The 17,630-nt window shown below is 45.2% G+C and overlaps 1 protein-coding gene across 1 annotated transcript; it reads left to right on the top strand.

The window, feature by feature from the left end:
- Nucleotides 1-14,967: 14,967 nt before the first annotated feature.
- On the top strand, nucleotides 14,968-15,988 carry LOC141587276 (protein P21-like). Its single transcript, XM_074408726.1, has one exon. It carries the CDS (start codon nucleotides 15,100-15,102, stop codon nucleotides 15,778-15,780), a length of 681 nt encoding a protein of 226 aa, XP_074264827.1. The 5' UTR covers nucleotides 14,968-15,099; the 3' UTR covers nucleotides 15,781-15,988.
- The last annotated feature ends 1,642 nt before the right edge of the window (nucleotides 15,989-17,630 follow it).

Genomic DNA, 17,630 nt, shown 5'->3' with positions numbered 1-17,630 from the left:
CAAGAGGTGCCTGATTGACACAGGCGCCTACACGAACATCATGTTCAGGGAGTGCTTTCTCAATCTCGGTCTGAAGATTGAGGACTTGAGCCCCTGCACCAATCCGTTGTACAGTTTTTCCGGGGCCGGCCTGGTACCCCTGGGGTCAATCAGACTGCCGGTGATGTTCGGCGAGGGGAATGCGGCTAAGAATGTCCTATCTGAGTTCGTGGTCATTGACGGCTCGTCCGCCTACAACGTTCTCATAGGCCGAGTCACTCTGAGCGAGGCCGATGCAGTAATGTCCATCCGGGCCCTGACACTGATGTATGTCTCGGACCGGGGGGAAGCGCATAAGCTCGTCTCAAAGGACGAAAAAGACGAAGTAGTCAACGTCCAGATATCTGCCAGAGGGTGCAACATGCAATCCCTCAAAGTGGCGAAGAAGTCAGAGAAGGGGAAAAGTCCATCCTTACAACAGGAGGGCGACCTCATGGATGCCACTGTCGGCATGGTCGAAGGAGCCGAGACCGAAGAAGTGGAAATTGACCAAGGGCGCACCGTAATCGCGGTGTCAACCTGGAGCCAAAATTCGGGCCGCTCTCCTAGACCTGGCGAGGAAGAACAAAGACGTCTTCGCTTACTCGGCAGCCGAGATGCCAGCGTGAGCCGGAGGTAATTGTTCACAAGCCGAACGTACTCTCCACCGCTCGCCCGTCAAGCGGGAGAAGATGAGGAACTCCTCGGTAGAAGGATGAGGCCATCAAAGCCGAGGTAGATAAATTACTAGCGGCGGGCTTTATCATGCCTTGTACTTATCCTGAGTGGTTAGCTAATGTTGTAATGGTGAAGAAATCATCGGGGGCGTGGAGGATGTGTGTATATTTTACCAATCTTAATAAAGCGTGCCCCAAAGATTGTTATCCCTTGCCTCGAATAGATAGTTTAATCGACGCCACAAAGAGGCTACACTATGCCGAGCCTGTGGACGCCTTCTCGTGGTATCATCGGTATTCATGGCCAAAGAAGACATGCCTAAATGTGCATTCATCACCGGTAACGGCACATACATGTATAAAATGATGCCGTTCGGTTTGAAGAACGTCGGCGCAACTTACACAAGACTGGTGGACAAAGTGTTCCAAAATCAGAAAGGGCGAAACATTGAGGCTTACGTCGACGATGCTATTGTAAAAAGCAAGTCGACAAATGAGCACTTAGCCGATTTACACGAGACATTTTGTTCACTAAGGAAATACAAGATGAAACTTAACCCAATGAAATTCAACTTCGGTGTCCGGTCAGGTAAGTTCCTCGGCGTGCTTGTCAGCGCCAGGGGAATTGATGCCAATCCGAGAAAAAGTCCAAGCACATCTGGACTGCCGGAGCCGAGGAATCGAAAAGAGGTTATGATGCTTGACCGGGAGGATGGCGGCTCTTGCTTTTCATCTCTCGGTCAACCGACAAGAGCACCCCATTCTTCAAAGTGTTGAAGGGAAATAAAGACTTCACTGGGGAGGAACGAGCACGGCTTTCAGGCAATCGAAAGCTCATCTTCAAACTCTCCCAACCCCGTCCGTGCCGATCTTTGGGGAGACGCTATATCTATACATATCGCTTACCTCGGCCACGGTCGGTCGTGATCATCGAGAAGAAGACAAACAGCAACACCCAATCTACTTTGTCAGCCATACATTGTTGCCCGCCGAAAGAAACTACCCACTGATTGAAAAAGCAGCCTTTGCTGTCGTCGTTGCCGCAAGGAAACTGAAACCTTACTTCGACGCACATCCCGTGACGGTCTTAACCGACCAACCATTGGAGAAAGCATTGGAAAAATTTGAACAGTCCGGCAGGCTCATCAAATGGGCAGAGCTATCCGGCCGGCATTCAGTACAAGCCGAGGCCCTCGATAAAGGGACAGCACTTGCGACTTCCGCCGAGTGCACATATCAAGAAGAACCAAACCCCGGAGTTTGGGAAGTATACACCGACGGGTCCTCTACGGCGAACAGCTCAGGAGCCGGCATACTTATCATCAGCCCAAACGGGGACGAGTTTGAGTACGCCTTGAAATTTACCTTCTCGGCCTCAAACAACGAATCCGAATACGAGGCGGTGATAACTGGAGTCGAGCTAGCTAGAGCTGTCGGGGCGGAACACATCATTTTGAAAACAGATTCACTTTTAGTGGCTAATCAAATCAGAGGAGAGTACGAGACTCGAGACGACGGGATGGTAAGATACCTGGAAAGGGTAAAAGCGACACTTCAAAATTGAAATCTTTCCGTATACAATGCATTCCCAGGTCCGAGAACAACCGAGCCGACGCTCTCTCAAAGCTTGCCGTTCAACCATCAAGAATGTCGGTCGAACCGTCTTTGGTGGACATCGGGAATGCCAAAAGCATTACTGAGACCGTCGGCATGGTGGGCGACATAGAGGCCGAGACAACGTGGATGACTCCGATAATGAAGTACAAACTGATGAATGAGTTACCGGAGGACCGCAGTCTCTCACAGAAGATAAAGAGGATCGCAGCAAGGTACTTGGTATTTGAAGGAGAATTATACAGGAGGTCCATGATAAGGCCACTCTTGAAATGTGTCGGCCCAGTCGACGCGGAGCTAATACTGACAGAAATTCACGAAGGCATCTGTGGTCATCACATGGAGGCAAGAACACTAGCCCACAAAGCTCTCCGAGCCGGCTACTTCTGGCCCACCATGCTTGAGGATTCCGAGCCAAAACCAAAAAGTGCAACAACTCACAAATGCATGCTCCGTGATACATGCACCTTCCCGAGACCCGCAGGTAATTAGTCCCCTTCCTTTTGCACAGTGGGGGATGGATCTACTGGGGCCATTTCCAAAGGCATCCGGAGGAAGAAAATACTTGATTGTCGCCGTTGACTACTTCACCAAATGGGTTGAAGCTGTAGCGGTACCTGCCAAGACCACGGCGGCCGTAAGAAAGGTAATCTGGGAAAATGTCATAACTCGTTTTGGGTTACTCCAAGTCATGGTATTTGACCACGGCCGAGAGTTTTGGAGTGACACAATAATGAACTGGTTGGAAGAACTTGGTATCAAATTTGCATACTCCTCCGTCTGCCACCCACAGAGCAACGGACAAAGTGAGGCGACCAATAAAACAATCCTCAACGGTTTGAAGAAGAAAGTTGAAGACCTAAAGGGAAGATGGGCCGATGAACTACCCGGCATCCCGTGGTCCCTCCGGACCACGGAGAAAGAAGCAACGGGTGCAGTCCATTCCACTTAGTCTACGGTCCGAAGCGATCTGCCAATTGAAGCAGCAATGCGAAGACATTCGAACGGCCACCTTTAACCCGGTTGAAAATGAGGAAGGTCTGAGAACCTCCCTAGACCTGGTCGAAGAAATCCGAGATACAAGACGCCTCAACTTAGCAAAGATACCAAAACCGAATGAGAAGAGCCTACAACCGAAGAGTCCACAAAAGGGACTTAAAAGTAGGGGATCTAGTCCTAAGAAAGTCGGCCGCCACCAACAAAGGGAACATTCATGGTAAATTGACGGCCAACTGGGAGGGTCCTTACAAAGTGGTTGAAGAAATGAGGCCGGGTACATACCGGGCCGACGATATGGAGGGTGTGCCTTTGATGAGCCATTGGAACACTGACAACCTCAGGAAATACTTTGTATAGCGGCGGAGGTGTCCAAAAACTGTTGTTGGCACCCCAACGCGTGTTTATATCTATTGAAAAATCATCCAAGTTTTCCATCAAAGTGTTTATCCCCTCCGTAGTCATTTCGAGGTAGACGCCACGGCCCAAGCCGGGCAGTCACCCCAAGAAGTAGACGTCACGGCGATCCAACCAGCGCGCGATTGATACTCGCGAAAGCGACCAACATGCCTTAGGAACGTATAAGTACAGTTGAGACGCACTTAGCTAGCGCCTCGGCCAACCGAAGGCCTGGCAGAGGAAGCGATCAATATGTCTACAGATACGAACGCTGTCGAGCCGTAACCTTTAGCCGCCTCGGCCAACCGAAGGCCTGGCAGGGGACACAACGGTCGATACGCTAACATGTTCACAGCGGCGGTTGGAAAACGCAAATCGGACGCCTCGGCCAGACCGAGAGTGAAAGAGGAAGCGACCAACATGCCAACATGTTTAAAAAACGTTAAACACACGATTGAGATACGCATTCTAACCGCCTCGGCCAGGCCGAAGGTAAAAACGAAAAAGCGCTCAATTAATAACGTAAGAAGACAAGTGAAGGATTGTGATCAAAGCCCCGGCCAAACCGAGGGCCAATAAACAAGCTTTATTGAAAATGATTACAAGTAAGGAGAATACAGATGACGGCCGTCCCCATAGGGATAAGCCAAAACACAACCTACCAAAGTTTTACAAAAAACAAGGAAAAGAAGAATAAAAGGTTACAGACATATCATTTGAAGCGCCAAAAGATGGCAGGGAGGAAAGGCTTAATAATTGGCCCCCGAATGTACAGTGAAGCTATCCGAGATGCTTAGGGTGAACCCGTGACGACCGCCCGTCTCCCTATGCTCATTCCGCTTGCCATCGGCGACGTCGCAGAATCATCTTTGGTAGGCGACCCGAACTGTCTTGCGGCTTCGGCCTTACCGGCCTCCCCTCATTCTCTCAGCCTCCTCCTTGGCCGCCTTCGCCTTCTCATCATGGGCCGCCTTCTCCGCGGCCTCCTCTTCCTCCTTCTTCACCCTTGCCTCCTCAGCGGCCTTCGCCTCCGCGGCCTTCTCCTTAGCTTCAAGCTTGTCATCAAGCAGCTCGTCAAATTTTTGCCACGGAAAGGAGCCATCAAGAAAGAGCTCCCATATCACTTCCCTGGCGGCTTCTTCGGCCAGTCCGGTGTTGGGCGCACATGTTAGGAAGAATCTCGCTTTGGAGCGTCTCAATGTCCAACTCCTCGGGCGATGATAGCCCGCTTATTCTCAAGCGCCTTCTCCTAGGCCTTAAACATGGACCTCCATTCCTCCCTCTTCTTAGCATTGAAGTCGGCGACGGCTCAAGCTTGTTACGCTCCTCCGAAAAGCTTAGCGGCTTCGGCCCTGCGGCCTCGGCCTTGGCTCTCTCGGCAAGGGACCGCCTTTCGGCGTCCTCCCTAAGTTTTCTCTCGGACGGACCGCCTTTTCAGCCTCGGCCTTGGCCCTCTCGGCCTTCCTTCACAGCGCGGGCGAGCTCAAGCCCGAGCCGATCAAGCCGTGGGGGCAACTTCACCATGACCTTTTCTTGCTCCATAATATGAGCACCGCCACTTCACCCACTTCCGACAAAGATCCTGGACAAACTCGGGCCCTCCGACCTAATCAAGCGGGGGGGTAGGCTTCGGGAAGGAGGAGACGACGGTGGCATCTTTACCACCGCCCGCGCAGTTCGCTTCTCAAAGACGCCGTTCAACAGGTGTGTCCGGTAGACGGCGGTGGTTGATCTACAAAAATTCAACCAAAGCATCCATGTCAACATTCATGGACATACCGGAGAGCTGTCATCGGGAACGCCTAATGAACCGGCTAAGTCCGAGCTACAGGATAGATCGGTACCGTGCTTGGCCTTCTTGGCGGAGGACCCATTTCTTTGCCGGCCTCGGCAACGAGTGACGAGAAGGCGAAGCAAAATGCGGCAAAATATGCAACAACGATAGTCTCTTTCCTCTTGCGGAAGGGAGGAGATTCCACTGCCAAGGTGACCACCTCCTCGGTGATATCGACGATCTCCACCGTCTCCTTTTGAACCGAAGGGATTGGAGGTGGAACTGATGTTGACGCCGTCGCCGCCGAAAACTTTGTTTTCTGCGTTCGCGCGATATGTTACCAAAGAACCTTCGCCAGGCCACCGTCGTATCTAAGCCCTTCAGCTGCTGATCCATGAGATCATTTGGCGCCGGTCTGCGATCACGGGTCTGGGCCTTAGGATGGAAATCAACAACTTGCTTGTCCTTATCAAGTCCCATTCTCCTAAGGATATCTTCGAGATGCATCCGGGCCAAAACGGTCCCAAAGGAAACGAAGCAAGGGTTAAGTAGAAGAAATAAATCAAAGTTCAAAAACAAACATTAAAAGCGAGAGATGGGCCTCACACCGACCCCACTCACCCCGTTCGAGGGCCGGTATGAGGCCGACGTGGCGAGCGGCTCATCCCGAAGAACGATCCGCGTCGGGGCCATCCATCCCTTCGGACCCCATTCTTCTCACCTCAAACACCTCATCGCCCGCTTCTCATCCGAATTAAGAGGGACCCAAGCGTCCATCTTAAGCTTACTCCGGAGACCCATTTGTCATGCTCCCCTTACTCTCGCACCGCAAATTGACGCGGTCTTTGGAAGGACCGGCGATGGATAATCCTTCGGAACCTCAACGTACACCCACCGCGCCTTCCAGTCTTTGCAGGAAGAAAGCTTATCAACGGAGACGTAACCCGCTCCGTCGCACGCACGTACCACCCAACGCGACCGGGGGCCGACGGTACGAAGGTGATGAAGCCGGCGGAATAAGTTAACCGTTGGGACCTCCCCCTTGAAAAGGCAGAGCCACACAAAGCCGACTATAGTCCTAATGGCCAACGGGTGCAGTTGGGCCACGGCGACGTTCATGGCTTTAATTATGGCCATAACGTATTCATTCGTAGGAAACCGAGCCCATACTCCGGTGTCCGATGTATACGCCGATACAAATGGAGGAGGGCAACAGACGGCCGACCCTCTCTAGGAATAGCAATCTTATACTCCCCGCCAAGGAGAAATGATGTTCGAAGAAGTCGGGACCGAACAACCGGCAAATTTGTGGGTCCAAGCACGGTCGGGGCCGACCTTACAGGCGTCGCCGTGATCCAGGACGTACGGCCTCTCGTCATCAGGATGAGCCCTTTCCTCACCATCACCGTCATCATCAACGTCATCATCATCCTCCCAATCCTCCAGAACTTTTGGATCAACTTCAGGAGAAGGAGGCCTAGGGCCCCCAGACCTTATCGGAACGGCGGCTAGTGCCTCCTCTTCATCAAGACGCGACAGGGAACCCCCCGGCGCAGGATTACTAGGTCCGGCATCAGCAGAAGACATGTTCACAACAAAAAAACTTAAACAATTAAAAGTTGATAAATTTTTTTGTTTACCTTGGGAAGAGTGTTACGCCGAGTAACGCTTCGAAGACTAGAGAGAAGTTTCGTCAAAGAAAACTAAGCGAGAAGAAGAAAATTTTTTGAGAGAATGAATTTGGAAGGCCAAATTCAGGGGCTAACTCTCCTATTTATAGGGCAAAGCCCACTCAATCCGACCAATCAGGGCAAAGCCCATGAAGCGTCAACCAATCAACAACGAGACACATGTCAAGTATGCAGCCATGAAATGTCAATCGACAAACAGTTAAAAAACTTCTTCAACACGCTCCTTGACAGAATGCCAATCGACGTATCTTCTTCAACACGCCCCTTGGTATCTACTTGCCAAACGGCCCGCTGATTCAACCAAGCTTGGCAGCACCGGCCGGGGGCAATCAAAAGCACACGGCACTCACAACCTCGATCTCGGCCAGCGCCACTTTCTTTTCCACATCTGATGTCCATTACACATCCATGTGGAGGGGGGATATGATACGGTACGGCCTAAGCAGAACCAAGCCGAGGTAGAAGAAGCCGGGGCAGAAAATTTCAACTTGCGCAGAATACGCTCAACACTAATCGAAGGTCCATACCACGGCATAGACTACGTTGGGGGCAAATTGATGGGGTATATTCTGCACCCGCTGACCGAGTCAACATATTGAGCAAGGTCAAAGATATCCACAGCAAGTCAACGACTTAGACAGTCTAACCGACGCAGCCTGTCGGCCTGTCTCTTGGGTCTCGGCTGGGACAACTAGCCAGCCGGGGCACATATCCGCGTACTCATATCCAAGACCCCTCGGCATGGAGTCAACAGGGCCCGTCGGCCTGCCATGGGTCCCTCGGCCGAGGGTAGATCAGTCTTTCCACCTGCTAGCCACTTGGCCACTTGGTCACTATGTGACAAAAGGTGGAAGTCTATAAATACTCCTCAACCCTCATTGAGGAAAGGATCCACAATCTAACCTAAAACTCACTATTCATCTGGTATAAACTCCCTTATCTCTCTACAATATACTTTGTCAAGTAACATACAACTTAATCCCTTTAAGTTCACTGACTTGAGCGTCGGAGTGAGTACGCTCGGTGCAAAGCCGAGCCCTCAGTTTGTTCATCGTTTCAGGAGAGACCGAGAGGAAGAGTCAAGGCAAGGAAGGACATCCATTCACCAAGCTTGCGTGATAAACAACACTGATCTGGAATTACACCCGGAACAATTATATATGCACACAATTTGAAAATGTTAATTTGTTGAATTGACACTAGACCACAAATTTAATAGATAGACACTAATATCACTTGTATTACAACTTATGCCTTATGGTATACTTTCTGAACTTTATGATAAATTTTTTGAGTTTAAATGTAAAGTTCAAAACTTTATTGTAAAATTTATGAGTTCCTTTATGGAGTATAATATTAAGCTCCAAAATTTATAATTAAACTCAAAAACAACACATTATAGTCTCAATTATTTTAATTTAATGTCAAAAAATATGTTGAAATGTAACCTAAAAGTTTTTAAAAGCTCTAAAAAAATATGCAAACTCAAATAGATTTAACATGATTGTACAATACTCTTAAAACACCAGTGATGTAATCCCTTTTTTTCCATAAAGTCTCGCAAATTCTTCTACTTGGTAAACAATTTTTAGATTTAACGAGTTTCCGATAAAATTGTTAGCCACTAATTTATTGTACAAACAAGTCGTATTAGTCGTAAACGGCAGCTTGAACAGTAGTTTGTCATGCTAGAATATAACAAATTAAATATTGCCGCAAATGTGTGTTCACAATGAGAGTTGATTGAGACGAGGAAATTTCAGCAGTTAAATTTGGCAGAACTAGCTAATAATTAAGCGGTATAAACTCCAAGTCAGTGAATGCATGCATGCATATTCGTCATTGGCGTCGACCACTTCGGAAATGTATTCATAAATTCGAGCATCTAATTCTAAAATCAATAAATCAACCGTAATACTTCGTCACAAGTTGAAGACGGGATAAAATGTAACCCATTTAAAATGAAAATGTAGCCATGACAATTTTAGATAAACAGGAAGTCTTGCTGAAGACGGGTCGGAGTAAGTGACGGATAATGCCGCTCACAAAACGAATAAGGGAACAATGTGGGGCCGGGGCACCCCCATGTGCTTCCCTCTCTCCTCTATTTGGATCATTTGTGAGAGAAAATGGTATCCGTCACTCCAAAGTGACGAATACGTATAAGATATAAGAAGGAATTGTATTGTATTTGATGATTAAAAACTGATGTACAAACATTGTATATATAGGTACAGTAGGTTAGTTATGCAACTAATAGAGAGAAACTAAGAGTATAGGCACATGTGATTATTTGCATAACAAAGAAACAACCAGCAGAAGACTAGGCTTCGGTTCCTATTTTGGTGGAGCCAAAATCTGTTTGTTCAACACTCCCCCGTAAGATGGACGGTCGGAGATGGAGACCAATCTTGGATGAAAGAGTGAGGAAACGCGGTTTGTGCAACGGCTTTGTTAACGTATCAGCTAACTGATCATCCCCATTAATGTGTTGGATACGAATTGAACCCTTTCGAACTTGTTCTTTGACAAAGTGAAACGATATGGCCAAATGCTTCATGCGTGAGTGAAACACGGGGTTCGCCGAATAGTGTGTTGCTGAAAGATTGTCACAGTAGATAACGGGCGACGAGGGGTGAGCTACACCGAGCTCATGTAGGACAGAGACGAGCCATAAAATTTCCGAGGAGGTGGCTGCAACGGCTCTGAACTCTGCTTCAGTAGTCGAGCACGATAATGCCCGCTGTTTCTTCGAAGACCACGAAATAGGGTTTTTGCCGAGATATACTATGTAACCAGTGGTTGAGACATAATCTTCGGAATCTCCGGCAAAGTCCGCATCACAGTAGGCATGGAGGTTAAGGGGTGTAGAGTGGTGAAGGTGAAGACCTCGGTGGAATGTGCCCTTGAGATAGCGTAGAACACGTTTTAGGGCGAGCCAATGGGAGGAAGTTGGATGGGTGAGGAATTGTGTGAGCTTGTTTACGGAAAAGGAAATGTCCGGTCGGGTTAAGGATAAATATTGTAAACTCCAAACAATTGCTCTATAATCAGCAATGTTTTCAATGGGTTTGTTGGGTTCTTTAACAAGCTGAGAGTGGGCTAACATGGGTGTAGTCGCGGGTTTGCATTCATCCATTTTGAATTTGTGAAGTAGGTCGGAAATATATTTGGTTTGATTAAGGTGAAGGCCAGTCGTGGTCGGGGTCACCTCAATGCCAAGGAAAAATGTTAAAGGACCGAGATCCTTTAATAAAAATTTACGGGAAATTTCATCAATGAAGGTGCGAATGTGTGACGGGTTTGGACCAGTTACGATTATGTCGTCAACATATACGAGAACAAATAAAACAATTTGGTTGGTATTTAAAATAAATAGCGATGGGTCAGTGACGGAGTTTTTAAAATTGAGGCTTAAAAGATATGTTTTAAGCTCGGTGTACCAAGCTCGGGGAGCTTGTTTTAGGCCGTAAATTGCTTTCCGAAGATGACATACATGGTCAGGTCTATCCGTGTTTACAAACCCGGGTGGTTGGTCCATAAAGACGGAATAAGTCAGTTTACCTTGAAGAAAAGAATTATTGACATCAAGTTGATGGAGGGACCATCGTTTGGCAACAGCAATTGAGAGAACAATACGAATGGTGGCGGGTTTAATAACGGGACTAAAGGTTTCGGAGTAGTCAATCCCAGGCCGCTGATGGAAACCTTTTGCAACGAGGCGGGCTTTGTATTGTTTTAGAGTACCATCCGGGTTGTACTTCACGCGGTATACCCACTTGCAACCAACAATGTTTTGGGCTTGGGAGCGAGGAACAAGGGTCCAGGTTTCGTTACGGAGAAGATCTTGATGTTCATCAATCATGGCATTGCGCCATCGAGGATCAACTAAGGCTTGTTTAGTTGTGGTGGGGGTGACATGAGAGCTGGGTATGATGGCAGTTTTAGCATATTTCGGGTTCGGGTTTACAATGTTGTTACAAAGGCGGATTGTAGGCCGAGAGGTGAAAGGAGGTGGAGGTGGGGGTGGAGGGGGAGGAGGAGAGGGCGAGGATGCTGTAGAAGGATTAGGGGTGGAGATACGGGTTGCGGTGGTGGGTGTAGGGTCAGAGGGAGTTGATGACGGGGTGAGGGAGGAGGAGTTGGAGGGAGGCACAGGTGGGGAGCCAGGTTGCGGGTTAGGGGAGGGAGGTCGATTGGGAGTAGGAGGGTGAGTGGCAGTAGGGGTGTGAGGAATAGGGAGGGATGGGTCGAGTAGAGGGAGAGCTAATTCGCACCATTCATCAGTAGAAGGAAGGGATGAAGGTTTGGTTTTAGCAAGGTCAGTGTATGGAAATATATGCGCAATGAAGCGGACATGTCGGGAGGTATATAGTTTTTGGTTGACGGGTTCATAGCAAAGATATGCACTTTGAGTATTTGAGTAACCAACAAAAACACAAGGAGCGGATTTGGGATCGAGTTTGTGAGTGGTATATGGTTTGAGCCATGGATAGCAAAGGCAACCAAATGGTCTTAATTTTTTGTAGTTTGGGTCTTGATTAAAGATTATTTGATAGGGTGTTTTATTTTGGAGAGTGGTTGTTGGCAGACGGTTGATTAAATATGTAGCCGTCGCAAATGCATAAGGCCAGAATTGATTGGGCATTTGAGCATGGGTGAGGAGCGCGCGAGACCGGTTTCAACAATGTGGCGATGACGTCTTTCGGCAAAACCATTGTGCTCGGGTGTGTGTGGTGGGGATGTGAGGTGAGTAATACCGGCATCAAGGAGCCGAGGGTTGAGCTTTTTATATTCACCTCCATTATCGGAATAAAATTGTTTAATAGGTTTTTGAAAATAATTTTTAATAATATTTTTGAAACGAGTAAAGGTAATTAATGTGTCAGATTTGTGTTTAATTGGATATAGCCAAAAATAATGAGAATAATGATCGACGAAAATTACGTAGTATTTGTAGGAGTCAATTGAGGGGACCGGTGATGTCCACACGTCTGAAAAGACTAAATCAAATGAGGCAGCGGAATTTAAAGTGGATGTCGCAAATGGTAATTTGTGGCTTTTATTAACTAAGCATGAGTTACAATGCAAATAATTGGAAATACGAAAATTGTAAATGGAATTTAAACGACGAAGAGTAGCATTGGAAGGGTGTCCCAGACGAGCATGCCACAGGCTGCCGGGAGACAAACGAAGACTAGTGAAGGTACTCGGTTTGGAGGTGGGTGGTTGCCATTGATAGACGCCATCTTGAAACGGTCCTTGGATGATAATTTCACCCGTCAAGCGATCCTTAAAACAAAATGAAATGGGTGAGAAACACGCGATGGCATTATTATCAACACAAAATTGTGAGACGGATAAAAGATTTTGAGAAATCGATGGTACTACAAGCACATTGTTAAAGAAAATTGAACGAGAGGTAGAAAGAGTAGAAAATGAACCATGGTGCGTAATCGGAAGAGCGGACCCGTCTCCTATAACGAGGTCGTCTGGACCATCATAGGGGCTATGGAGGGCAAAGTTTTCAAGGTCTTTGGTTACATGATGACTAGCACCACTGTCAACAAGATAGGCTGAGGTAGACGGAGTTGAGGCAGTGGCAGTGTGGGCTTGAGGCCGAGTGGTTTTCGGTGGCGGGAAGGAGACCATAGGATAGTCGTGTTTAAAGTTAGGGCAATCACTAATGACATGACCCGTTTCGCGACAGTATTGGCAACGACCCTTAAAGGGTCTCGGGTTGTGTTGGTTGGTGGATTGGTGGGTGGGCTGAGTCGTGGGTTCGGTTGTGGTTGTAGTTGGGCTCATAGGTGCGAGTATGGTTGTAGTTGCGAGATGCAACATTAGCAGTGGGTGGAAAATTGGTGACAGTAGGTTCTCGCTTAACAACAAGTTCTTGTTGAAGAAGGCGTTCATGAAAATCCTCAAAGGAAATAGGTGTGTCTCGACCACGAACGGCGTCGATGACGGTCTTGTATTGGGCAGATGGGAGACCTTGAATTATTTGGTCAGTGATATCCTCGGCATCCATGGGTTTGCCGAGGTGTGCTAGTTGATTGGTGCAATATTTTATAGCAAGCATGTATTCGGAGATGGTGCTATCTCCGAGGGTGAGGTGACGAAGACGATCCTTGAGTTGAAGGATGTGTCCTCGAGAAGGATTAGCATAGGTCTTGGCAAGAATTTGCCATGCCTCGTGTGAGGTATTGGCATCAAGGATAATCGTGGCGACGGATTCGTCTAAGGTACCGGCTAGGGCTCCTAAGATAAGATTGTCTTGCTTAAACCATGTGGTAAAGGCTGGGTTGGGAATAGGGTCCGGGTTAGGTTTAGCCTCAGTTGCAGCAGGGGTGATGGTGGTGGGTGGAGGTTGGTTGGTTCCATCGAGGTATGAGAAGAGACCATACCCGCGAAGGAGACGAGTGATTTGGTGTTGCCAAGCGCGGTAGGTAGATGGTGTAAGTTTGATACAAGTCGGAAAGGAGATCGAGATAAGTGGTTTGGTTGGGTCATCGGTGTTGGGAATGAGCGAGTTTTGGTGGGTCGACATGGTGGTTGCGTGAAGGACAACAAGGACGATGGTTAGGATCGATGAAGGTCGTGATACCATATAAGATATAAGAAGGAATTGTATTGTAATTGATGATTAAAAACTGATGTACAAGCATTGTATATATAGGTACGATGAGTTAGCTATGCAACTAATAGAGAGAAACTAATTGCTACAAAGTAGGAGAGAGTACGAGGCACATGTGATTATTTGCATAACAAAGAAACAACCAAATGAAGACTAGGCTTCGGTTCCTATTTTGGTGGAGCCAAAATCTGTTTGTTCAACAATACGTGCCGTCACAAATGAGATTTTGTGTTAGACAAAAAGTTACTAAAACAATTTTTCACGTTATAATACTTTGTTAGTAAAATGATCATATTCTTGTGATAGAAAGTGTCCTCTGTCATGAGATTTACATATTCTATCGATAACAGGTTTACTCCATTCTATACTCTTTTAATATTGGAATCATAATACAATAATTAATTTGACTTGGTGCGATGGTTACTCATATTATCTCTCAATCATAACGTTACATTTGATCGATAATAATGAGAATAGGTATGTATCACACTTTTCTGTGAGTTGTGTACCTCTACGCCTCTACGGCATTAATCACAAAAAGAAAGAAGATACTAACAAAGTACTGTATATCCATACTATTGGCATTTAGAGCATCCACAATAGAGAGGGGTGAGGTTCTCTTAACACTCTCTTACCTCTAAGAGGACATTCTCTCTATTATGAGATACATTTTACATGTCCTCTTAGCAAGAGGAAATTGCTTACTTTCTCTAGTTTTAGAGGAAACTAGAGCAAAACTTACCTTGGCCCTAGTGTCCACCCACCAATCACTATTTGTCTTTTATATAACAATACTTTTGTTTTTTTCTTTTTTAAAATTTTAGAGATTATTTAGAGTATGAGAGGTAATATATGAGGATCCTCTCTATTGTGGGGAAAAATAATGGAAGAGGATAGTGATGGTGAGAAATGAGATGAATGAAAGAGAAAATGAGGTGTCAAAAAAATAGAAGGAAAGAGAAAAATAACATATTCTCTATTGTAGATGCTCTAACTCGGTTTATTACAACTAATATACTCATATGGCCATATCAGTGACTCAGTGAGGGAGTGTCCAATACTCCGTATGACTCTAATGTAATGCCGACGATTTGTGATGAAGAGTCGTACACATTAAATCTAATCCAAGTTGGGAAAAGTCACAAAGAGGACTCAAAACAAAAACATACCCAAAGGCCAAAGATCAATCGTTGCCAATTTTTCTATATAAGGCAAACCATCTTAACTACAAAATCACACCACTCACCACTTACAATAGAAAAAACACTACACATACTTCCCCCACCCACAAAAATGAGTCACTTGAACTCCGTCCTAATTTTCTGTATCGTCCTAGTGACATCCCTCTTCATTACAGGCACTCATGCTGCTACATTCACAATCAAAAGTAATTGTAATTTTCCAGTTTGGGCTGCTGCCGTCCCAGGTGGTGGGCGACAGATGAACCAGGGTGATACCTGGACCATCAGCGCTAACCCGGGCCAGGCCGGAGCTCGCATTTGGGCCCGGACCGGGTGCACCGCAAATGGGGCCAACGGGCTTAGCTGCACCACCGGAGACTGTGGTGGGGTCCTCCAATGCACCGGTTACGGCTCACCACCGAACACCCTAGCCGAATACACCCTTGGTCAAGGCAGCAGTCGCGATTTTTTCGACATATCATTAGTCGACGGTTTCAACGTGCCCATGACATTCTTACCCGTATCCAATGGTTGTACCTCCGGGCCGACTTGTCAGGCCGACCTTATTGGCCAATGCCCAAGCCAGCTAAAGGCCCCAGGCGGGTGCAACAACCCATGCACGGTTTTCAAGACCGACGAATATTGTTGCAATTCAGGTAGCTGTGGACCTACCAATTTTTCACAGTATTTCAAAAATGCCTGCCCTAGTGCTTATAGTTACCCTAAAGATGATCCTACTAGTACTTTTACTTGTGCTAGTGGTACTAATTACGCCGTAACTTTTTGCCCTTGAGTACGGAGTGACATTATGCCTTCTCTTGAGTACGGAGTGGCATTATTGAAGGGAACATATGTACGGAGTATTAAATATGTATGTGACTATGTGAGTCGTACGGACAATATTATGTATGAATAAATGATTATCCCTATATATATTGTAATATTATTACATTTCAGTGGTTTCTGGTTTTGGGATATGGGATTGTATGATCTCTGGATTCTTTCTATCCGTTCCGATTAGGTCCAGTTCAATTTCGGACAAGTGAACACCTTTAAATTCGAGTTATAAAAGTAACTATAATAGCAACAAGGCAGTCAAAGTAGCAATGGTAGTGGTGAGAGTAGTAAAACGGTAAACGCATTAGTAATAGTAGTTAAAATAGTCAATCTGTCTTATAATTTGTTTAATTAATGTAATACGAGTATATAAGGAAAGATTCACAACATATTCTCATGAGAAATGTAAGAATAAACTTAGTGTTACCATAATTAGTGAGGATATCTAATGAATCTTCCCATATTTATTTTCTTAATGTGTGCCCTTAGGGCACACGTTAGAAAAACCCTTTTAAATATATAAATTTGATAAGATTAAGTAATAAAAGTAAGTGTGCATGAAACAAGTGGCGGATTAGAAAAACAAATTTGCATGGTCCCTTTAATTTCGGTTTATCCATATTGAAAAATTAATGTGAAAGAAAAAAGTTTCCAGGATAACTATAAGCACTACACTTTTTGTGAAAGAAAAATTGTTTGGAACTAAATTTTTTGTTAATGCCACAACTATATAAATTACGTCTAATAAAGGTATGTTATTATTCACAATCTCACAAAAATAAGTGACATTACTCACATTAGTAATTTTGCGGTGACATTATACCTTTCTATATTATGTATAGCCAAATTTTAAAAAATTAAATACAAAATTAACATTTGTTTGTAATAAAAATAATTGTAGTAATCGCGAGAGTAATAAATGTGAAACTAATAGTAGCGAGAGTAGTTAACAATAGCAATAATAACAGGAATAATGGATCTAGGATATGCTTATAAATTATAATTTAGTTGATAAATTTTATCTTAAAACATGATTTTAAGAAATATTTTACCAAATGTATCATAAATGATAAATATACGCATTAGGCAACAATTATACACAAAATAAAATTTAAATGGCAAGTATAGATACCCTGTGTAAAATCGAACGCCAAGACGAGTTATCAGTTAGTCTCTCTTAAGCCAACATATGTCATATCCATCTTAACTAAAACCGGTCAAATAACATACCAGTTGGTTTGTTCGCTAGGATAATTATTTTGCTAGTCCCTAAAACTCTGCTTTTGTCTTATCCCTTATATTTATCTCGTCTTAAATTTAACTGTTTTAAAATCTAAGTTCATTTCATCCAAAAAACAAAGAATTTGAAAACGAGTCATAGACTAATCTCCGAAATCTTCTACATCCCTTGTTTCTGCCTTCTGGTTACTTTTTCTACACTACTATACAAAAAAAATTTGTTTCCAAGGCTTATTTCCACTTAGAAATATAATCGTTGAATTAAAGATACTTATTGTCAAAACATGAAAATGGGTTGGGCCACACTCAAACGGGAGGAAAAACTAACCACTCGACAACACAAGGAGGTTTTAACTTTTAAAATCAATTGATAATAGAAGGAGTAGATTTCATATAATTTAGACTTAGTGGAAAAATAATTTAGACAAAATGATAAAATCCCCAAAAGGATCAAGTAACTCAAAGTAAACTTGATTGAAGTCCAAACCATATCGAATAGCGTTTGATTTCTTATCCAACCACACATTATCCCATAATGTGTGCTGAGAGAGATTAATTTTGTGATAC

This window comes from Silene latifolia, chromosome 6 (assembly GCF_048544455.1).
Source record: "Silene latifolia isolate original U9 population chromosome 6, ASM4854445v1, whole genome shotgun sequence".
Lineage (NCBI taxonomy): Eukaryota > Viridiplantae > Streptophyta > Magnoliopsida > Caryophyllales > Caryophyllaceae > Silene > Silene latifolia.
The sequence above is the reverse complement of the archived record's forward strand: the minus strand, read 5'-3'. Positions and strand labels throughout refer to the sequence as shown.